Raw genomic sequence first — 16,834 nt, forward strand, 5'->3', positions numbered from 1 at the left:
TGGACGCTCTCACGTAGAAGTAACTCAATGCAATCAAGCACGCCAAAGACTTTCGTTGCAACCAAAAAAAAAAAGAAAAATCGAAGGGTGATTAAGAAAAAAAATTCCTGCGATGACACACAATCTTTGGAGAAAGATTGAGAACGAGAAGAGAGACAGCAAATCTGTAGAAGATAAAGAAAAAATCTATACACGAACGATACGAGGACTGTGGAGAGCTCAGAACGTAATGAGATCGTCGCTGTTCTTGGTGTTCTTCTTGCTGGAACTGGAGCTCTTGCCGCCGAAAACCAGCTCGTCCAGCTTGTCGATCGATGCCGATCCTTCTTCTGTGGCGTTTTGCTTCTGGCGAGTTCGTACCAGGGATTCCTCCGATGGACCCTCTTCTTCGGCGGCGGCCGCGAAAGTTGGAAGGGCTGGCTGCGCTGCCTCCGATGGAGCTCGGCCGACGAACAGGTCCTCGAACTTCTGCAACACTCGCTGGAGCTCGTCGTTAACTTGGAGGCCCTCGAACATCAAGCTTTCGTTCTCCGGCGACCCCTCCAGCAGTCTGTGCACGCTCAGCTGGGACTGGCGGCACTGCTCGACCAGCGCTCTGGTGAGATCATCCTAAAACGACGAGCAAAGAGTATGAGAAAACAAATCTCCACAATAAGAGAATTTTTCTCACCTCGAGAGCCTCTTTCTGCGGTGATGACGACAACACGGTTGACAAAAGCTCGCTACTGTTGCGAGCAACATCAAAAACTTCCTTTGGATCCGCCTTGGGGTCGCTTTGAGCGCGAGCCAACGATGAGGACTGGATTGGAGCCGACTGTGGCGGGGTGAAAATCGGAGCGAGGCTCTCCTCGTCTCTTCCAGGGAATCTTATGCCTCTCGACCGCAAGCTCTGTAGAAAAGAAAAACCGACAAAGAAAAAATCATTGACACAGACTAGAAAAACTGCCACATACCTTGTAAGTTTCTTCAAACACGGGTAAGTACCGTAACTCCTCCGTGGCCTCGCCCCACGACTCGATCATCCTTAGAATCTTATCCCGGTTCTGCGAGCTCGTCTGGGGATCGTCCACAAGCTTCACCATCTCGTCCAGCACCTTCTCGGAGGCCACCTCGGCGAACATCTTCTCGCAGTTCTTCACGCAAGTCTCCAAAAGTACCAAAGCCAGGAGCTGCACCGCAGGACTCTTGGAGCTCAGCCGCTTCTTCACGCCCCTCATAACATCCTGTCCGGTGAGACCCTCGGCATTCACCATGTCACAAATCTGCAAGTTCTTGCCCCAATCCGGAGAAAAGCCGTTCTTTTCCGAGGTCGCCTCCTCCACGAACTTGTCAGCCTGGCTCGACCCCTGAAACACCTCCTTCATCTTGTCCCCGAGGCTGTTCATCCTCTGGCTCATCCTGCCACCAAGAGCCGCGAACTTCTCCCGAATCTCCGACATCTCTCCTCCTTCCCAGATCTCAAAAACCTCGGCGCTGTGACTTCCACTCCACTCACCGACTTGCTCGCTACCCTGCCCGCTGCCGACTCAAATCTATCAGCTACTTGTTCCTGCGAGCTCCACCTCCTTTTTAAATTCGTTTCTTCGCGTAGCCGCTGACGACCCAGAAGCTGTCACAAAAGCCTCCTAGGATAACCAAAAAAGCTTTCGTGCTTTTCCGTGCTTTCCCTGCTTTCCCTGCTCCTACTTTTCTTCGTTAGTGTGCTGCTGAGTGTGCCGATGCCAAAGCTTGACCGGCGATGCAATGCACCCTATAGGGAATCCTCTCGTGAATATTCTCCCATAGTAGAATATGCCACCACCTTTTCTCGTCGTAATTTTCCTCACAAACCATCGACCGGTGGTGAGAATCAATTCAGCGATCATTGTATTCCACCTGCAAGAAAAAAAACATTCTATCAGCAATTCAATCGCGAAAGAAAAGAGGATCTTACCCTCCGAGTCTCCCAAAGTTCCCTGGCAGCTCTCCGAGACGTAGTCGCAAGCTATGGCGCCTTTCCCTCCATGGAGCTGCGGCTGCGAGCTCGTAGAGTCGCCATGGAAGCACGGGACGTCGGCGTCGCACGGGACGGACACGCTGTTGAGGTAGAATCCGCCGGAGAGCGCCTGGAGCTGCGGAGAACACTCGTCACCGTTCGCAGCGGCGCCGCCGCCACCGCCGCCACCGCGGCCATTCGTGCTGCATGGCCGCTTGAACGGGAAGCACCCGAGCTCCGCGTCGATCCTCCCCCGGAACTCGGACAGGAGAGCTCGCAGCCTCGCCACCTCCGCCTCGAGCGCCGCCTGGCCCTGGAGCCTCTTGACAAGCTGCTGGTTGAGCGCTTTGAGCTGCGCAACCTGTTCTTCGAGATAGGCGGCGTGAGCCTTCTTCTTCTCACGGTACTTTCGCACGGCCTCGCGGTTCCCCAGCGGCCGCTTCTTGCTGGATTGCGGCGCTGCGGCGGCGGTGGTGGCGGTGGTAGCGGCGGTAGCAATGCTGCCGGGACCTAGAGCTTCAGAGCCTGGGCGATGATGGTCTTCTTCCTCCTTTTGGTGCGAGGAGCCCTCCTCCGGCGATGCGAAGAGCTGCGTGTGCGTGTGGAAGCAAGTGTGCGTGTGCGTCTTGTCCGGGCCGGGAGGATTGCAAGTGTGAGTATGCGTACAAGTGTGCGTGCTCTTGAGGATCTCGTCCAGGAAGCTCTCCATGGCGCTGTGGTCGTCGTCACATACCAGATTGGAGGCGCCGCAGAAGATATCGTGGTCGGAGAAATCCACTTCGCCATCGTCCATTTCCTTGGATTGCTTTCTCCTCTTCGTCCTCGCGACAACCCTAAACCCCCAATGCAGGGTATATTCGCGGAATGATCACGTACCCATGCCATGTTTGAATTTTTGTGGCCGCTGGCTCGCTAGGGTTTTAGGGACGATGGCGGCCGCGCTTTGGCGCTCTCCAGCCGCGCGGATCGTCTCCCAGGTACGAATGAATCGGCTCCTCGATCGCTTTATTCGTTGTCACGGATATTTTTTAGCTGCGATGCGAATCTCGCCTGTTGGGTGTTAGATTGACAGGCGATCGAATTGATTTCAATCCGATCGCGAGATTTCTAGTGCTCTCACTGCTCATGAAGGCATCACAAGCATTTTCTTTTGTTGTCACTCGAACAAACGGCGGTAAGAAATTTTATTGTTTCTGTGCAAGCACTTAATATTGTTCTAGAGTGGAATCTTTTTGGCACTCGTCCTGTTCTATCTAAAGTGTTCGCTGTGAATGGAGACGGAACTCAAAGGTGTTGTCTCTTTTCTATTTCTCTACGCCGTTACTTCGTATGCCATGAGTTCCTTGCGGATGTTGGACAATGCATTGGCTCCTTTTTGTTTCACTTTTTCTTAGGCTTTGACGACCGCCAGTGAGGTTTTGCAGGATCAGCAAGGAGCTGGTCACCGAAGATGGAGACTATTCTCTTTTGCGGCTCTTTTTCCTTTCATCTCAACCTGCGTGAGGACGAGAAGCATCTAATCCTACAGTAAGTGTGAGCATTTCTTCTGCTAGCTTTAAGTTTCGTATTACAGCGACCCAAGGTACACGTTTTTCGTTTTTCATTCTCGTGCCGGAATAACGAATGGCGCTCTTTTTTGCTGCTGGAAATTCGTAATTCAGATGAACAGTGACGAAGAAACTTATGGACGTAAATCCGAGCCATCAAAATCCGTTCCAGATCTCGTACACTATCCACGGAGATTTCGCAGATATACTACATTCAAAATTTTCTGGCAATCGGGCTCTAGGGCTTTCCAAGCGCGAGTTTTTGATTCTGGGACCGGTTCTAGAGTCGCCCACGACAATGCCGCTGCCAGGATTTTTGGTATGTTCTCGAGCTGATTTTGCCGTTACTTTCCCGTCTCTGACTCGATCACAGGTGTTGTGATTGATTTTCCGGCCCAAGTTATTGCAATGGCTGGAAGTTGCTTCAAAAAATTCGGAAACAAGAGGAGCAAGCAAGCTCGGAAAAGTCTGAAATTCATATCCAGGTACCTTTCGATTAACCCGGCTGAAGAAGCATTCCCGATTGTAGCAGAATACTCCGGGGTTGCATTGTCTTTCATCACTCTCGGGACGTTGATAAGACGATATCACGGCAGAAGGAAATTGACCGTTTTCAACCGGAAGCGCCAGAAAGCAACAGTAAAGTTCCTGGTAAACAGAGCAATGGAAAGACTACGAGATATAGCCGCTAGAGCAAGCATGCTGGAGAAAAGGATCTCCACAACTGCTGACCCAGCTGAGCTTCAACGCCAGCTCGATGAAGCCAGGGTCAGGAGAACTGAGGATGCAAAAGCCAACGAAAAAGTCATGGCGATGTTTTCAACACAAGAGCAGCGCTGGAAGAACGAGCAGAAAAGATTGAAGGAAGTGATCGAGACGCTGAGGAAAGAGCTGACCGAGTGCATTAGACGTCTTCAAGTTGGGACTGACACCAGCTGCTTGCAATGCAAGGAAAAGAATCTTATGATCAGCGATCTCAAGGGCCAGCTAAAGGAAAAAGATTTCTTGATGGCTGCCGCTAAAGAAGATGGAGATATGGAACGCAGTGAAAAGTGCGAGCTCGTTCAGAAGCTGGCTACTGCTGAGAAAATGGTCGACAGATGCCAAGAAACTCTTGTTGCTGAGGCCAAAGCTCGTAAAGCCGCCGAAAGTATGGTGGAAAACTTAAGAGCAAAAATGGCTGCTGAGTTTGAAGTTCACGAAGCTGCTGCCGACGATCTGAAACAAAAGATATCTGCTGAGGCTGAGACTCGTGGTGCAGAATGTGACAAGCTCAAAGAAGAACTCAGAGTTCAGGAAGACGTTTTGGCAACAGTGTTAGCAAGGATAAACACTCTAAAGACAGAGAAAAGCGAGCTGTTAGAGAAGCTGGACTCAGCAGCGAAGGACAACAAGATTTCAGGGGTCTTCGCCAGGCTGCGGCGATTTGACGTGCAGGCAGCACAACAAAGAGAGCTCCACTCGTACGCGGAACAAGTGGCAGAACTGGAAAAGCAAGTTAATTACTATCAGCAGCGAGTACAACAGCTTGAAGAGTGTGCTCTACTGCGCTTGGATCAGTTTGACATTCGGAAAGATGGTGACGAGGAATGTTTAGACAACACTCTTTCCATCAGTCCAGCAGGAACAATTGTTGAAGTCTTTAATCTCAACGCTGCGAAGCATTTACTGGCGCTGTACATAGATGCGGAACGCGCAAGGGACCTTGAACTTAGCCGGTGGAGAAAACTCTATTCCGCAGCGAAGATGGCTATGAATATGGTGCAAACAACAAACTCGTATCAAGGTACATGTTTGATGAGTTCGTTTACGTGACCCTGAAATGAACCTTTGCTTTTTACAGAAGCGGCTCCCAACGATTCAAACATCAAGCAGTACATCGAAGCCGCTAAAGCTCAGCATACAGCAGAACTAACTGGCAGACACTGCCACGAGATCGACTCGTTTGAGCGGCATATGAAGGCTAAGGATGAGAGGATGGAAGGTTTGCGAATGCATTTACTCTCACTGGAGCAACAAATTAAGGCAAGGGACTCGCAGCTCAAACACATGGCCAGTCTTTTAGATGCTGAAGCCGCCATGCGAAAGGAAACAGAGTCCCTGATACAGGAAACAAGGCAGCAGTTGCAAACGTACTTGAACAAACCAACGAGTCGTTCTAACAGAAGATCAAACAAGGAGCCAGAGTTGAACGTGGAAGGAATTCTGGAGCCGGACGAAGCTGGGCTCCACGGAAAGGATTTGCAGCTTGCATTCGTTGAGGCAAAGATAGTCCAGCCGCAAATGCGGCACGAGGAGGTATTCCAAGAGAAGGATCAACCATCCGTAAGAACGGAGAGGTCGACAGAGCAGAGTGAGAGTCAACAATTAACATCTCGTCCCAGGATGCAGGAAGCTTCAGAAACAAACAGATCAGAAGCTTCGACTTCTTCAATGATGGTACGCTTGGTGTTTAGTTTCTCGTTCTCAGACACTGATACTCACAGGAAACTGAGAAGAACAATCTCAATCCAAATCCGGAGTAAGTCGCGTCGTCCATTCTTTTTGTCGTAAAATCACGGTGTGATGAACAGGACGGGTCTAGCCAGCATTCTCGAGAAGCAACTTCACGAGTACCATGTCCTCTTCCAAAAAATCAACGATCTTTCGGTTTGTGATTGCAACTTCCTGTGCCAAAGTTTTCTAATCTTTGACCACAGGCACAGGCCGAAAAGCCCGTCAAGACTGGCTCGATCTCGCCATCTTCGTTACTTCCAAGAGCTCTTGAGCTCCAACACGAAGTCCAAGCCTCGGGAAACAAGCTCTCGGCGATACAATCCATCTCCAGTTTCATGGCTCCATCCAAAGACGAGGAGCCATCTCGAGTGTTGAAAGAACACTTAGCGCAAATCCAGAAGCGCCTGGAGATGAAAATCGCGAACTTGCTGGGGAGGTTCATATCGTGACCGCTAAACCACTCGGTCAATCCTCACCGTTTATGTGGCAGTGCTGACTTGGCAGCACGCGATTGGGCAGTACACAGCATCCACGGTGGTATTTCCTCCACGTGGTCCCATATACCCTAATCGAGCCGTGACGCTGCTTGGGCTTGGCGCTGGAAAGATCGTCATGAGCTAAATGCTCGCCAGAGGTAGAATCGCAGGAACTAGAATCGCCAGAGGTGGATCGTAGCGCTAGGAACTAGAATCGCTAAGTGTCTAGAGAGAATGGCGCAATTGGTAGAGGAGTGGTACAGGCAAATACCTATCATCACGCGCTCCTACCTCACATTGTCTGTGCTCACTACTGCTGGTTGCGCGCTAGAGGTAAAATCTCTTCTCTTGTTTGGAGTGTTTGGAGTGTTTTCTCTAATTTTTTTCTCTTTGTTCTTTTTTCTGGTGCGTGTAGGTGATCTCACCTCTCAATGTATACCTGAACCCAATGCGCGTTGTCAAGCACTACGAAGTCTGGCGCTTGGTCACAAACTTCTTCTACTTTGGTCGACTTGGTGAGTGGCTTCTCAAGCTTTTGTTTTGGCGAGTGATTCTCAACTCTCTTTTTATCTCTTTTTTCTTGATCTTTGTTTGTAGATCTCGACTTTCTCTTTCACATGTTCTTCCTCGCTCGGTACTGCAAACTTCTGGAAGAGACTTCGTTCCGGGGAAGAACGGCCGACTTCTTCTTCATGCTGCTCTTCGGTGGGAGCCTGCTGACGCTGATCGTGGTTCTCGGCGGCATGGTTTCTTTCCCTTTGCCGTTTGCCGAGATTCTCTTCCTGAGTAACTCCCTCACGTTTATGATGGTACGCCAAACATGTTAATTCTTGTGAGCGCATTGTCGTTGTTCCGTGCTGACTTTGTGTGCCTCGTTTTCCAGGTGTACGTCTGGAGCAGAAGGAATCCTTACGTACACATGAGCTTTTTGGGCCTCTTCAGCTTCACCGCTCCTTACTTGCCTTGGGTAAAATAGTTTCTCTTCCAGCGTTCTTTATCTCAAATCACGCAATGGTTCCAGGTTCTCCTTGGCTTCTCTGTAATGGTGGGAAGCAGCCCCTGGGTCGATCTCCTCGTAAGCTTTTCTCTGCCAAAAGACTTCAATCTTTTTAATCTCCTTTCACAGGGAATGGCCGCTGGTCATGTCTACTACTTCCTCGAGGACGTCTATCCCCAAATGACGGGCCGGAGAGTGCTCAAAACTCCCGGTTTGATCAAAGCGTTGTTCCCGGAAGAGATTGTGGTCGTCCACAGGCCTCCCGCGGTCGCTGGAGCTGTCCATTAAGTCGAGAACTCAAATGGAAGAAGGGTGGAGCGAGGCGAAAGCAAGAATGAAAGAAGGAAAGGAAAGCCATGTCTCGCTCGCTCGAGAAACAAAGCTTGTAAAGAACACAAAGGTTTTGGCTTAATTATCGACTAATCGTGATTAAGGGCTAAGCAGTGGCGGTTTTGTGGCTAAGCAAGAAAGGCCAATGGGAGCCTGTTTTTAGGGCAGGGTGTGGAGTGAACGGTGAAGATCTGTGAGGGGCGCGATGGATCATCTGCATGAGCATCAACGCTCCACAATCGATCGTCACCATGAATTTGAAAACCAGGGATTTGTAGAAGAGGAAGAGGAGGCGGGCGCCAAGGGCGCGGGAGAGGGCGGCGAGGGCGCGCATGGATTCCAGGAGGAGGAAGACGATGGCGCTGGCGATGGCGCTGGCGATGGCGATGGCGCCATGGTGGATCTCGAGGAGGAGGAGCCCGTCATGGATGAGGAGCATGCAGGAGGGAGCCAGCTTACTCTCTCGTACCAGGGCGAGGTCTATCTCTTCGAGAACGTCCCCGTGGAAAAGGTACGAGATTTCTGTCGCCCTACTCCCTCCCCGGAAGGATTTCTTGGTGTTTCTTCTACGTTCTTGGGGAAATTTTTCTTTCTCCTTTGTTTGCTCTCATATTTTTGTGTTCTTGTTGGTTTCCAGGTCCATGACGTTTTGACGGTTCTGGGTGGACAGGAGATCCAATCCTTCACCAATGTACCTAGTTATCTCGCATATCCTAAGGTGTTTGGATCGATCACTCCCTTTTATTTTTCCAGTGTTGTAACTTATTCTTCTTTTCTTCGCTTTTTCCAGAATCAAAGCTTGCTGGAACCACCCGGGCCTGGGCAGCGATTAAATCCGAGGGACAGAGAAGAATACATCCGCAGGTACCGTGAGAAGCGAGAGAGGCGGATATGGGGGAAGAGAATTCTCTACTCGGTGAGAAGCAATGTAGCCGTGAAGATGAACCGGCACAAAGGCCAGTTTGCTCCCTTCAAGGTCAAAGAGGAAGAGTCCGAGGAGAAGCCGGCAACTTCGACTCCGGCAGTAGAGACTGTGTAAGCTGGTTTTATTTTTTCCTTCACTCTGGTTACTCAAAGCTATGGATCTTTTTCTTCCTTGTTTACCGCAGTTGCCAGGGCTGTGGATGTGCATCTGGAACAACACCGATGATGCGAAAAGGTCCAGCCGGACCAAAGACGCTGTGTAATGCCTGCGGTCTTATGTGGGCAAATAAGGTACGTGTTTTGGCGTTTGGAACGAAAGCAAGAACATATATTCCGTGAACGTTTATTGCAGGGTGTCCTGAAAAGCTCGCAAGTTCGGGAACAAAAGACACCACAGCAGCCACTGCAACACCAACAGCACCAACAACAACAGGATGATCTGGTGCCGTGCCAAAACTCATCACCCAAGGTACGTGTGTCCCTCTTGCACTGTTCCATTTGGTTTTCCGGTTGAAAGCCACTTTCTGAAACATGCTCTGTCCAGGTACCCAGGGGCACCAAGAGAAAGACACGAGCAACATAACTTTCCTCTCCTCCGATTTCGAATTTTTTGGTTTCGAGAATACACACATAAAAACGGGACACGAATTACTTGCTCACACTTGTACGTACGTTCTCCTCGTCTCTCTTTCTTACTTGGTGCGTGTTTGATCCTGGAAGGATTGAATCAACGTCCAGAGAATTCCAGCAGCTTCTTGACGTGTCGTCTCGATCCCGGTCACGTGAACACCCGGCGCATTAGCACGTCACAGTGCGAAGATCATCGCCAAAGTGCTTACAACTCCGAGTTGATCCCAAAGTCACCGCCGCTTCCCAGCGAGGCACGTAACACCAGGCGCTGTCAAGAAAAAACTTCTCTCACTCGAGAGAGAGAGAGAAAGAGAGAGAGGAGATCCAAGTTTGCGGCTCTAAACCAACTTCTACACGCCATTTTAACGCGAGAAACACACAAGACAAGCCAAGATTTCGTGAGGCTTTGGCAAAGCGCATGGGCCTTTTGCTTGCATTGGTAGCCAAGAGTGGCTACGTGTAGTCCACCGGGGCCCCACGTAGCACCTTCCGCCACCGTCAGATAGATCTCCCCGGCTTTTGTGACGCGTCCCGCCATCCGGCCGTTGATTTGCCGTCAGTGGTGCGGATATTCTGTGTGGGTGCTGACGGCGTCAAATCTCTTCCTTGGTGGCTTCAAACAAGAGGAGAGAAGCGAAGGTATAGCGCGCAAACAAGAGCTCCAAACACTGCGGGAGGAGAGAGGAGGCGTGTGAGAGTTTCGCATTCTAGATTTTTATAGGCGGCGCGAGAAATCTTCTGTGTTCTTGTTTTCTCCAAGAGCTAGAGCTAGCGCATTCCAGGGAGGATTCGCGGCAAATCGGTGGCAATGCAAGGCTTGTAACAAGCAGAGAAATCTTTGTTTTGTTCCGACAGGGATTCTCCACGAATCTAGCGCGAGCTTAAACAACTAGTAGACTAGATTTTTTTAATTTGTTCGTCATGGCGGTGGCCTCCTTGGAAGTAGCACTGAGTCTTTGCTCTACCTCCAGTGGCACCGACTCAAGAACAGGGCTCCATAGATCCAAGACGGCGATGGTGTCGCAGTTCTTGAGCTCGAGGAGCTGCCAGAGACTGCTGCTCACTTCTCGGCAGATCAGGAACGCGTCTAGAAGGATCTCGCCGGTAGTGGTAAGTTTCTTTGTCTTCAAGTCATAGAGCATCTATAGATTCATCTTGTGCGTCGCAGGAGGCTCGATTGTTTGGGCCAGCGATCTTCGAGGCGTCCAAGCTCAAAGTCTTGTTTCTGGGAGAAGATCATGACAAGCACCCCTCAAAGTCTCCCAGGACGTACACGCTCACGCACAGCGACATCACCGCCAAGCTCACGCTGGCGATCTCGCGAGAGATCAACAAAGCACAGGTGAGTGACTGGAGATCATAGTTCTTTTGTTCTCGATTTTGGTGAACATGGAATGGAACCTCATGAATGATTGATTGATTGTGCCTGCGCAGATCATGGGGTGGTATAGCAGGCTCCAAAGAGACGAAGTTTTGGCCGAGTGGAAGCAAACCAAGGGCGAGATGTCGCTACATGTGCATTGCCATATCAGTGGTGGCCACTGGATGCTCGACGCCATCGCTCCTCTTCGATTCTACATCTTTCGCAAGGAACTCCCAGTCGTAAGTTCTTCCCGAGTGTTCTTCCACAAACTTCGAAACGACTAAAGAATTCCTTCCTTTTTACCAGGTTCTGGAAGCATTTCGGCATGGGGACGAACCTCTCTTCCGGAATCATCCAGGTACGGTAGCCACAGACTTTTCCATTGGAAAGCAAAGTTTTTTTTTCTAAAATTTCTGAACTTTAGAGCTGGAGGGAGCGCTGGTTTGGGTCTACTTCCATTCCAACGTGAGTGAATACAACAAAGTCGAGTGCTGGGGACCTCTTCGCAACGCTGCAAAGGTATTCAACCACAAACTTCCCTTAGAACTCAGTCTTCCTAAACTCAGTTCTCTCTTTCTCATCACAGACTGGATCAGAGGCTGCCAAACAGGCAATCCAGGAAGCCATCAAAGAGATCGAGAAACCATGGCACAGCTGCACGGGCCCCTGCACTTGCTGCTCCAGAAACTCCCTCATTCCGGTTCCACAATCTCTACTCGAGGCATCATCGCCATCGATCTCGACTCAGTCGTCTCCTTCGCCTGATGCGTGACAAGGAAACTAACAAAGCCTTGTTCGTCGCAAGGTAGGCCATTTTGTACAGTAAAAGGACAAAGAAACAGAGAAAAAGAGGAGCCATTCTGGAATGGCACTCAATTCTGTATTAAACTTTCAGTTCAACACGAATTGTATTCTTGTATTTTGAATGCACCAACCCGATCTGAGAGAGAGAAGGGAAGTTGGTTGGATTGGAGCATGAAGAACACGTGGAGTGAATTAGGTATTGATCTTTAACTTTGAATATGTTTAAGATGATATGATTTAATTTTGTCAAATTTAGGGTTCAGAACACGGAGTGAATTAAGTATTGATCTTTAACTTTGAATATGTTTAAGATTATATATGATTTAATTTTGTCAAATTTAGGGTTCATGGCTATGACGAGCTTGGCGCCCGAAGAAGAAGAAGAGGCCCCCGTGGAGAATGTAGCGCCACCCCAGCAGGCGGCCACCACTTCTGATCTGTTTAATTGCCTTCACGCCATCTTGAATCAGGTAGAGCTAGCTTTCAAGTCTGGATTTGATTGGTGCTACCTCCTTTGAATTGGCAGTTCGAGGAGGCTGAAGGGGCTGCCGATTTGGAGCTCCGGGACAAGCTCAGTGATCTCTTCGCCGAAACGAGCAAAGTTCCTGCTCCTGCGGAGGATGTAAGAGTTTTTTTTTTTACCTTCTTGTTGTTCACCGTGTGTGTGTTTTGTTTGTGAATAGATCGAGAACCAGCTTAGCGATTTGAGCGAGAGGATGGAACTCTTGGAAGCCAAAGTCGCGGAACTGGCCCAGGACGAAGAGGCCGAGAGCCTCTTGAGAGAGACTTCTAAGCTGTGGATGCCAGTCATCACGGGGGAGCGATCAAACGCCATGGCCTCGTCGCCTCCAGACGAAAGTAGATAGTACTTTCAAAGCTCATACATCTTTGAGGCTTCCATTGACAGCTTAGCTTCCAAGACATAGATCCTCGACCATCTTCGTGCTTGAAGAAAGCTTGGAAGGCATTCAAGATGTCCAACAAGAGTCTTCGAGGACGATAATAACGTGTAACAAGTTGAGGACGCTCGTCTATCTTCTATCTAGCATAGAGCCAAAACACCGCCGAAAACGTGGTGTTGGAAACTTGGCCGGTCGCTGGGCGAGGAGTCAATGGCTCCAGCGGAGATGCCGAGGTTGAAACCTTGCTTTCGCTCGACGATGGCGGCATTCCACCCCTCGTTGACACCATCTGGACATGGCTTAACGGTCCCAGCAGCGATCTGTGCGGCAAAGAATCACAAGTTACTACAAAGCTAGAAAACGAGAAAGCTCGAAAACTCACGCATTTCCCCAGGTGTGTGTGACGTGATTCAACGTCCAAGGCATGCAGTTCTCGGCGACTTGCACGGATCCACCACTGCTTGACCCGCGAATTCCAAAGCCATTGGGATTGAAAAGCTCCCACACCAAGCTGGTGCTGCTGTTCTTCATGGAGTGCTGGCCGACGACGCTGCCACCGGGAACGTCGTATAACTTTGCTTTCCACTCTCGCACCTCCCAGGCTGTCCCATTGTAGACGTGACACACGACGCCTTTGGAGAAGAATCCTTCCACCAGCTTCTCGCCAGACACTCGAACTTCCGCGGGGGTGTCCGCCGGTGGAACTTTGTCTTGTGACCACAGCCAGTATTCCGCTTCATACGGGACCTCTCTTGCTCTGGAGCCTCGCTTGCATTTCTTCCCGGACAGTAAACCCGTCGTCTTGCCTGGAAACCTCTGAATGTAGGAGATTGTGGAAGCTATTCCAGCGTGCTTGTGGTCGGATGCTTCCGCCAACGCGCTGGAGCATCCATCTCCCGCTTCCTCGCTTGCTATCTCCGTCCCTGATCGGAAGTTTGTGAGCAAACCGTCGAGGGAAAGAAAAAAGAGATTCACCTGAGACGACGCTCGTCTGGAAGCCAGACTCTGCATACACTGCCGGACTGTTGATTAAAGACCAAGTGCCCCCAGAATGAGAACGGTGGCTATAGTAGTAGGATCCAAATTTGATCGTGGTATTCTTCTCGGCATTCACCAGCTCGGCGGTGGCGTTGAGTAACTTCCATTGCCCTGCAAAGCAACCGTACGTCTGCTTGCCATTGCAAGTCAAGAGCTTTAGCTGCAAGCTGCCAAGCAAACGCTTTGGTTACACGATTACAAGCAGAAGGAAAAAAGTTACTCTTGTAACTTTGATGTACCTGTTCCCTGGAGGAGGGGAGAGATCATTGAGAGCAAGGGAAGGCCAGGCATAAACTAACTCGTTGGATACGATGATTACGAACAGCAGAACGAGTAGCTCTTCTTGTCGGAGATCTCTTCGCATGTTGACGACGGTCCTCTTAGGAAAAGGGATTTCGTTCTTCATCGCTTCGCTTCATCTGCTTAAAACATGAGAAGACCAAGACAGCTAAAAATCAATACGCACTTACGTATCATTCAATGGAGCACTAAAAGAGATCCATTCAAGATTGACAGTCACTCGACTTGATGACCATCACAATCTCCTTCACCTGTTGAATCAAAGCAGGTAGACGAGCAGCCGACTGGTGTAACGTTTAGCAAAACGTTTAAAGGAAGCGACTCTAGTAAGCGGTAGTGGAACAACACAAAGACCCATCCACCTCGTACTCAACCAATGGTTAATCACTGAACTATGTTCACCTTCACGGGATTCCTGTCACTACCATAAGCGACAATTCCGCATAATTCCAGAGCTCTGCTTCCTCTGCTCCTGCACCGGAAAAGAAAAAGTTACCACAGGTGCACGAGAACAACAGGAGGAGCAACGCTTCCATCAGTAAGAACTGTGTTTGAGATTGCCATGAGAAAAAAAAAGAACTTGCTTACACTCTAAGAGACCTCTTCAACCGTGCCTTCTGTTTTGGTTGATCTCAGTGGTGCTGCTACTTCCCTACTCGCACTTGATTGCCTTGTATATGTGTCGAACAAAGAGGAGAGACGCTTGGTAGCCGACAGTACCGAGCATTAGGAAAAAGCCATAGCAGACACACGCCATGTAGCCAAAGTAGAACGATGTCTGCATCAAGCCGGTCATATCAGACCTGGCGAAGTAGTAGTAGAAGCAGTAGCCGTAGACGAAGAAAGCGGTCGAGCCACCACAAAAAATGGACCTGGCACGATGCATGCCAACAGAATCAGTATGAAACTGCTTGCATAGACAGGTACTGCTTCTTACCTCCACCACCAAGTGTGGTCCTCCATGGCCAGCTGAAAGTACGTCAGAGAGATCGTGATGAAAGCCGTGACGATTATCAGTATGATGAACACCACAAAAAGTATGCTGTAAATCGTGTAGATTTTGTGTCCCCACACACTCGCAAATATGTAGTAAAGCTCGATGTAGATTGCACTAAACGGGAGAAATCCTGCCATGCACATCTGCAAGGGATCACGGATAAATAACCCCGAGAGTCTTCCAAGTGATGGTATTTACCTGGGGAATAGTCCTCCTAAACCACGGCAAGGATGGAACTTCACGAGGAAATTTATTTGTCCGGCAAGGAGCATAAAACTCCTCCTTGCTATTCTTGCCAACGATCCCACCAAGAACCTAAGGAAGTACTTCATGAATACACGTTTAGGACGGCAAGTTATGGCGCTCACAGTTAATGGCAGCGTCACGAGAGCCCAAATGATTGTGATGACAAGAATTGTACCGATGGGAAGTGCAGCAGTAGCATTGTAGGCGATAGCCACAGAATTGTTGAAGCAAAAGGCTAAGAACAGCGGGCCACAAAACAATGATGCTGTCAATAACAAATTCCGAACCTGAAAAGAACATCCATGAGAAGGAGCTTCCAAGTCACAGCAATTTTGCCTTACCCATTTATCTCCCCCCATTTGCCTGTACAACTTGGAGGAGACGTAGCCGGAAATGCCAGCAGTAAGCGCATATATAATGAGGCAAGCCGTGTTGAGGGAGCCACGGTTGTATGGATAGAATACTCCCACTAAGGCCAGCATGAAGACGCAAAAGACGAGAACCAGGAGCTGAGTGCCGCTTCCAATGACCGCCGCAAAAACACTGCGAAGCGTAAAAACAACGTTAGACTTCAGTTCATGTGCAAGACGCGACGTACTTTGGATGAGGAGGAAATCGAAAGACATCACCATGTATATATTTCCATCCCGTCTCGTCCGAACCTTCTTCATCTTCCTTGGCGTACCTAGATGAAGAACAACAAAAAAGATCAAGTCTCAGCTGGAAATCAAACCAATGGATGAACTTACTTGACAAAGTCATTCTTCAATACTCGCATGAAAATCGTAGTCAGGAACCCCGTTAACAGAAGAACCGTAACACACGAGTTGACGATAGAGAACCAGTGAATCTCAAGATGTTGTGGCAGAAACGAGTACTTCTGGTATTTCTCCATTCGCCTCTCGAATGGAACAGTAGTTTCGGCCCAGGTGACGGAATATGTAAAGTCAACTGGGACTGGATCGTCATTCGTGATCTCGATGGCTTTAGCCGGGTCTGTAGAAACAGCGATCTCAATCACTCGTTTGCCGTTAAAGCGAACCTCAAAGTGGACGTGAGTGAACAGCATGTAGTGCTTTTGTTTATCAAAGAGCTCAAACCTTCCAATAAATCCCCAGAGCGGCAGATCGTCGAAGAACATCTACAAGCCAAAGTAGAAAATCAGTAAGGGTCACCAAACAGTTCCGTCACCTGGAAATAATAGTCATTCTCCACAGCTTTGCGAAACCGTTCCTTGTCCTTCCTGTCGAGAGTTGCCGAGCAAAGCTTTTGCACGTCCTTCTTCTCCTTGAAGTTAATCTCGTACACAGTGGACACCAGGCGATCTCCCTCAAGGAGCTCCCCCATGGCTTCTTTCTTGTGCTTCACCTCCGCGGGAGCACAGAATGGAAGATCATAGTACTGATAAGTCTCGCTAAACAAGAAAAACAAAAGAAAACCACGTTTTTGTCTCAGAAAACGAAAAGAATTCCCAGCAAAGAACTACTTCGCTCTCAAATCTAGCAGCGAAAAGAAAGATCTCTCGCCAGCCATACCTCGGGTTGTGGAAAGGCCCGACTTTATTCGCGTACAGGGGCACCTTATCGCCATCATTGTACGAGTGAGCTGCATCAAGCAAGGCGCGGCCAGATCCGAGAGTCAAAGCCGCGCAGCAGCAGCACAATGATAGTAATCCCAGCAGGAAATGCAGCTGCGGATCCATTCGCGCCTATCGATCTTCCCTCCTGGAGCAAGATCTACCAGGATGTCGTCGCTTCCATCCACCGAAATCCCCCAAACCCTAACCTACTAGTGGAAAGAGAAAGAAAG

The 16,834-nt window shown here is 49.5% G+C and overlaps 8 protein-coding genes across 17 annotated transcripts; 4 read left to right on the forward strand and 4 right to left on the reverse strand.

Annotated features, from left to right (window-relative positions):
- Window positions 1-66: 66 nt before the first annotated feature.
- LOC9658857 (TOM1-like protein 1) lies at window positions 67-1,752 on the reverse strand. The gene is made up of 3 exons (XM_002969046.2): window positions 954-1,752; window positions 671-889; window positions 67-609 (listed from the first exon to the last, which is right to left on the reverse strand). Exons 1-3 carry the CDS (start codon window positions 1,437-1,439, stop codon window positions 220-222), a joined length of 1,095 nt encoding a protein of 364 aa, XP_002969092.2. The 5' UTR covers window positions 1,440-1,752; the 3' UTR covers window positions 67-219.
- Window positions 1,567-2,834, reverse strand: LOC9658858 (basic leucine zipper 19). The gene is made up of 2 exons (XM_002969047.2): window positions 1,934-2,834; window positions 1,567-1,875 (listed from the first exon to the last, which is right to left on the reverse strand). Exons 1-2 carry the CDS (start codon window positions 2,766-2,768, stop codon window positions 1,862-1,864), a joined length of 849 nt encoding a protein of 282 aa, XP_002969093.1. The 5' UTR covers window positions 2,769-2,834; the 3' UTR covers window positions 1,567-1,861.
- A 1-nt stretch (window position 2,835) lies between these two features.
- LOC112346038 (myosin-3-like) lies at window positions 2,836-6,577 on the forward strand. 8 transcript variants are annotated; one of them, XM_024674025.1, is made up of 10 exons: window positions 2,836-2,952; window positions 3,008-3,265; window positions 3,400-3,502; window positions 3,549-3,557; window positions 3,637-3,841; window positions 3,896-5,308; window positions 5,366-5,961; window positions 6,009-6,043; window positions 6,096-6,171; window positions 6,222-6,577. In XM_024674025.1, the coding sequence occupies exons 5-10, from the start codon at window positions 3,637-3,639 to the stop codon at window positions 6,465-6,467; spliced, it is 2,571 nt and encodes an 856-aa protein (XP_024529793.1). In that variant the 5' UTR covers window positions 2,836-2,952; window positions 3,008-3,265; window positions 3,400-3,502; window positions 3,549-3,557; the 3' UTR covers window positions 6,468-6,577. The 8 variants fall into 8 exon arrangements, with proteins under 8 accessions (XP_024529793.1, XP_024529792.1, XP_024529789.1 ...); XM_024674024.1 differs by having other exon boundaries at window positions 3,008-3,149; window positions 3,235-3,265; window positions 3,400-3,557; XM_024674021.1 differs by having other exon boundaries at window positions 3,400-3,557.
- On the forward strand, window positions 6,575-7,931 carry LOC9658859 (derlin-2). The gene is made up of 6 exons (XM_002968750.2): window positions 6,575-6,827; window positions 6,910-7,009; window positions 7,092-7,303; window positions 7,378-7,461; window positions 7,516-7,569; window positions 7,621-7,931. Exons 1-6 carry the CDS (start codon window positions 6,729-6,731, stop codon window positions 7,777-7,779), a joined length of 708 nt encoding a protein of 235 aa, XP_002968796.1. The 5' UTR covers window positions 6,575-6,728; the 3' UTR covers window positions 7,780-7,931.
- A 39-nt stretch (window positions 7,932-7,970) lies between these two features.
- On the forward strand, window positions 7,971-9,762 carry LOC9651218 (GATA transcription factor 17). Of its 2 annotated transcripts, XR_002992263.1 has the most exons (7): window positions 7,971-8,332; window positions 8,459-8,539; window positions 8,612-8,856; window positions 8,931-9,036; window positions 9,098-9,214; window positions 9,290-9,409; window positions 9,466-9,762. XR_002992263.1 is itself a non-coding variant. In XM_002968751.2 (6 exons), exons 1-6 carry the CDS (start codon window positions 8,027-8,029, stop codon window positions 9,326-9,328), a joined length of 894 nt encoding a protein of 297 aa, XP_002968797.1. In that variant the 5' UTR covers window positions 7,971-8,026; the 3' UTR covers window positions 9,329-9,762. The 2 variants fall into 2 exon arrangements, 1 of the variants encoding a protein (XP_002968797.1); XM_002968751.2 differs by having other exon boundaries at window positions 9,290-9,762.
- Window positions 9,763-9,962: 200 nt separating this feature from the next.
- On the forward strand, window positions 9,963-11,657 carry LOC9651219 (protein STAY-GREEN, chloroplastic). Its single transcript, XM_002968752.2, has 6 exons — window positions 9,963-10,485; window positions 10,544-10,717; window positions 10,810-10,977; window positions 11,045-11,096; window positions 11,163-11,257; window positions 11,325-11,657. Exons 1-6 carry the CDS (start codon window positions 10,297-10,299, stop codon window positions 11,508-11,510), a joined length of 864 nt encoding a protein of 287 aa, XP_002968798.2. The 5' UTR covers window positions 9,963-10,296; the 3' UTR covers window positions 11,511-11,657.
- A 766-nt stretch (window positions 11,658-12,423) lies between these two features.
- On the reverse strand, window positions 12,424-14,424 carry LOC9651220. Of its 2 annotated transcripts, none has more exons than XM_024674029.1 (6): window positions 14,371-14,424; window positions 13,953-14,254; window positions 13,722-13,901; window positions 13,420-13,649; window positions 12,827-13,367; window positions 12,424-12,764 (listed from the first exon to the last, which is right to left on the reverse strand). In XM_024674029.1, exons 3-6 carry the CDS (start codon window positions 13,886-13,888, stop codon window positions 12,581-12,583), a joined length of 1,122 nt encoding a protein of 373 aa, XP_024529797.1. In that variant the 5' UTR covers window positions 13,889-13,901; window positions 13,953-14,254; window positions 14,371-14,424; the 3' UTR covers window positions 12,424-12,580. The 2 variants fall into 2 exon arrangements, with proteins under 2 accessions (XP_024529797.1, XP_024529798.1); XM_024674030.1 differs by having other exon boundaries at window positions 13,949-14,254.
- Window positions 14,318-16,821, reverse strand: LOC9658860 (transmembrane 9 superfamily member 2). Its single transcript, XM_002969048.2, has 9 exons — window positions 16,561-16,821; window positions 16,217-16,439; window positions 15,775-16,166; window positions 15,624-15,710; window positions 15,367-15,568; window positions 15,148-15,312; window positions 14,978-15,094; window positions 14,720-14,922; window positions 14,318-14,654 (listed from the first exon to the last, which is right to left on the reverse strand). Exons 1-9 carry the CDS (start codon window positions 16,725-16,727, stop codon window positions 14,435-14,437), a joined length of 1,776 nt encoding a protein of 591 aa, XP_002969094.1. The 5' UTR covers window positions 16,728-16,821; the 3' UTR covers window positions 14,318-14,434.
- Window positions 16,822-16,834: the final 13 nt, after the last annotated feature.

Source organism: Selaginella moellendorffii, unplaced genomic scaffold (genome assembly GCF_000143415.4).
Source record: "Selaginella moellendorffii unplaced genomic scaffold, v1.0 SELMOscaffold_11, whole genome shotgun sequence".
NCBI lineage: Eukaryota > Viridiplantae > Streptophyta > Lycopodiopsida > Selaginellales > Selaginellaceae > Selaginella > Selaginella moellendorffii.

What these genes read in the sequence shown, in the direction of transcription:
- LOC112346038 (XM_024674021.1), top strand. Translation starts at nt 3,637, where the DNA reads ATGAACAGTGACGAAGAAACTTATGGACGTAAATCCGAGCCATCAAAA. An exon ending in CTTCGACTTCTTCAATGATG is followed by an intron (nt 5,962 to 6,008) that starts GTACGCTTGGTG and finishes TGATACTCACAG; the next exon opens with GAAACTGAGAAGAACAATCT. An exon ending in AATCTCAATCCAAATCCGGA is followed by an intron (nt 6,044 to 6,095) that starts GTAAGTCGCGTC and finishes TGTGATGAACAG; the next exon opens with GACGGGTCTAGCCAGCATTC.
- LOC9651220 (XM_024674029.1), bottom strand. Translation starts at nt 13,888, where the DNA reads ATGAAGAACGAAATCCCTTTTCCTAAGAGGACCGTCGTCAACATGCGA. An exon ending in CCAGACGAGCGTCGTCTCAG is followed by an intron (nt 13,368 to 13,419) that starts GTGAATCTCTTT and finishes ACTTCCGATCAG; the next exon opens with GGACGGAGATAGCAAGCGAG. An exon ending in ACACACACCTGGGGAAATGC is followed by an intron (nt 12,765 to 12,826) that starts GTGAGTTTTCGA and finishes TTTGCCGCACAG; the next exon opens with ATCGCTGCTGGGACCGTTAA.
- LOC9658858 (XM_002969047.2), bottom strand. Translation starts at nt 2,768, where the DNA reads ATGGACGATGGCGAAGTGGATTTCTCCGACCACGATATCTTCTGCGGC.
- LOC9658860 (XM_002969048.2), bottom strand. Translation starts at nt 16,727, where the DNA reads ATGGATCCGCAGCTGCATTTCCTGCTGGGATTACTATCATTGTGCTGC. An exon ending in GGGCCTTTCCACAACCCGAG is followed by an intron (nt 16,440 to 16,560) that starts GTATGGCTGGCG and finishes TTTCTTGTTTAG; the next exon opens with CGAGACTTATCAGTACTATG. An exon ending in TCGTGACGCTGCCATTAACT is followed by an intron (nt 15,095 to 15,147) that starts GTGAGCGCCATA and finishes GTACTTCCTTAG; the next exon opens with GTTCTTGGTGGGATCGTTGG.
- LOC9651219 (XM_002968752.2), top strand. Translation starts at nt 10,297, where the DNA reads ATGGCGGTGGCCTCCTTGGAAGTAGCACTGAGTCTTTGCTCTACCTCC. An exon ending in GAGAGATCAACAAAGCACAG is followed by an intron (nt 10,718 to 10,809) that starts GTGAGTGACTGG and finishes GTGCCTGCGCAG; the next exon opens with ATCATGGGGTGGTATAGCAG. An exon ending in TCTCTTCCGGAATCATCCAG is followed by an intron (nt 11,097 to 11,162) that starts GTACGGTAGCCA and finishes TCTGAACTTTAG; the next exon opens with AGCTGGAGGGAGCGCTGGTT.
- LOC9658859 (XM_002968750.2), top strand. Translation starts at nt 6,729, where the DNA reads ATGGCGCAATTGGTAGAGGAGTGGTACAGGCAAATACCTATCATCACG. An exon ending in CTTCTACTTTGGTCGACTTG is followed by an intron (nt 7,010 to 7,091) that starts GTGAGTGGCTTC and finishes CTTTGTTTGTAG; the next exon opens with ATCTCGACTTTCTCTTTCAC. An exon ending in CCGCTCCTTACTTGCCTTGG is followed by an intron (nt 7,462 to 7,515) that starts GTAAAATAGTTT and finishes CAATGGTTCCAG; the next exon opens with GTTCTCCTTGGCTTCTCTGT.
- LOC9658857 (XM_002969046.2), bottom strand. Translation starts at nt 1,439, where the DNA reads ATGTCGGAGATTCGGGAGAAGTTCGCGGCTCTTGGTGGCAGGATGAGC. An exon ending in TGTTTGAAGAAACTTACAAG is followed by an intron (nt 890 to 953) that starts GTATGTGGCAGT and finishes TCTTTTCTACAG; the next exon opens with AGCTTGCGGTCGAGAGGCAT. An exon ending in CGCAGAAAGAGGCTCTCGAG is followed by an intron (nt 610 to 670) that starts GTGAGAAAAATT and finishes TCGTCGTTTTAG; the next exon opens with GATGATCTCACCAGAGCGCT.
- LOC9651218 (XM_002968751.2), top strand. Translation starts at nt 8,027, where the DNA reads ATGGATCATCTGCATGAGCATCAACGCTCCACAATCGATCGTCACCAT. An exon ending in GTTATCTCGCATATCCTAAG is followed by an intron (nt 8,540 to 8,611) that starts GTGTTTGGATCG and finishes CGCTTTTTCCAG; the next exon opens with AATCAAAGCTTGCTGGAACC. An exon ending in ACTCCGGCAGTAGAGACTGT is followed by an intron (nt 8,857 to 8,930) that starts GTAAGCTGGTTT and finishes TGTTTACCGCAG; the next exon opens with TTGCCAGGGCTGTGGATGTG.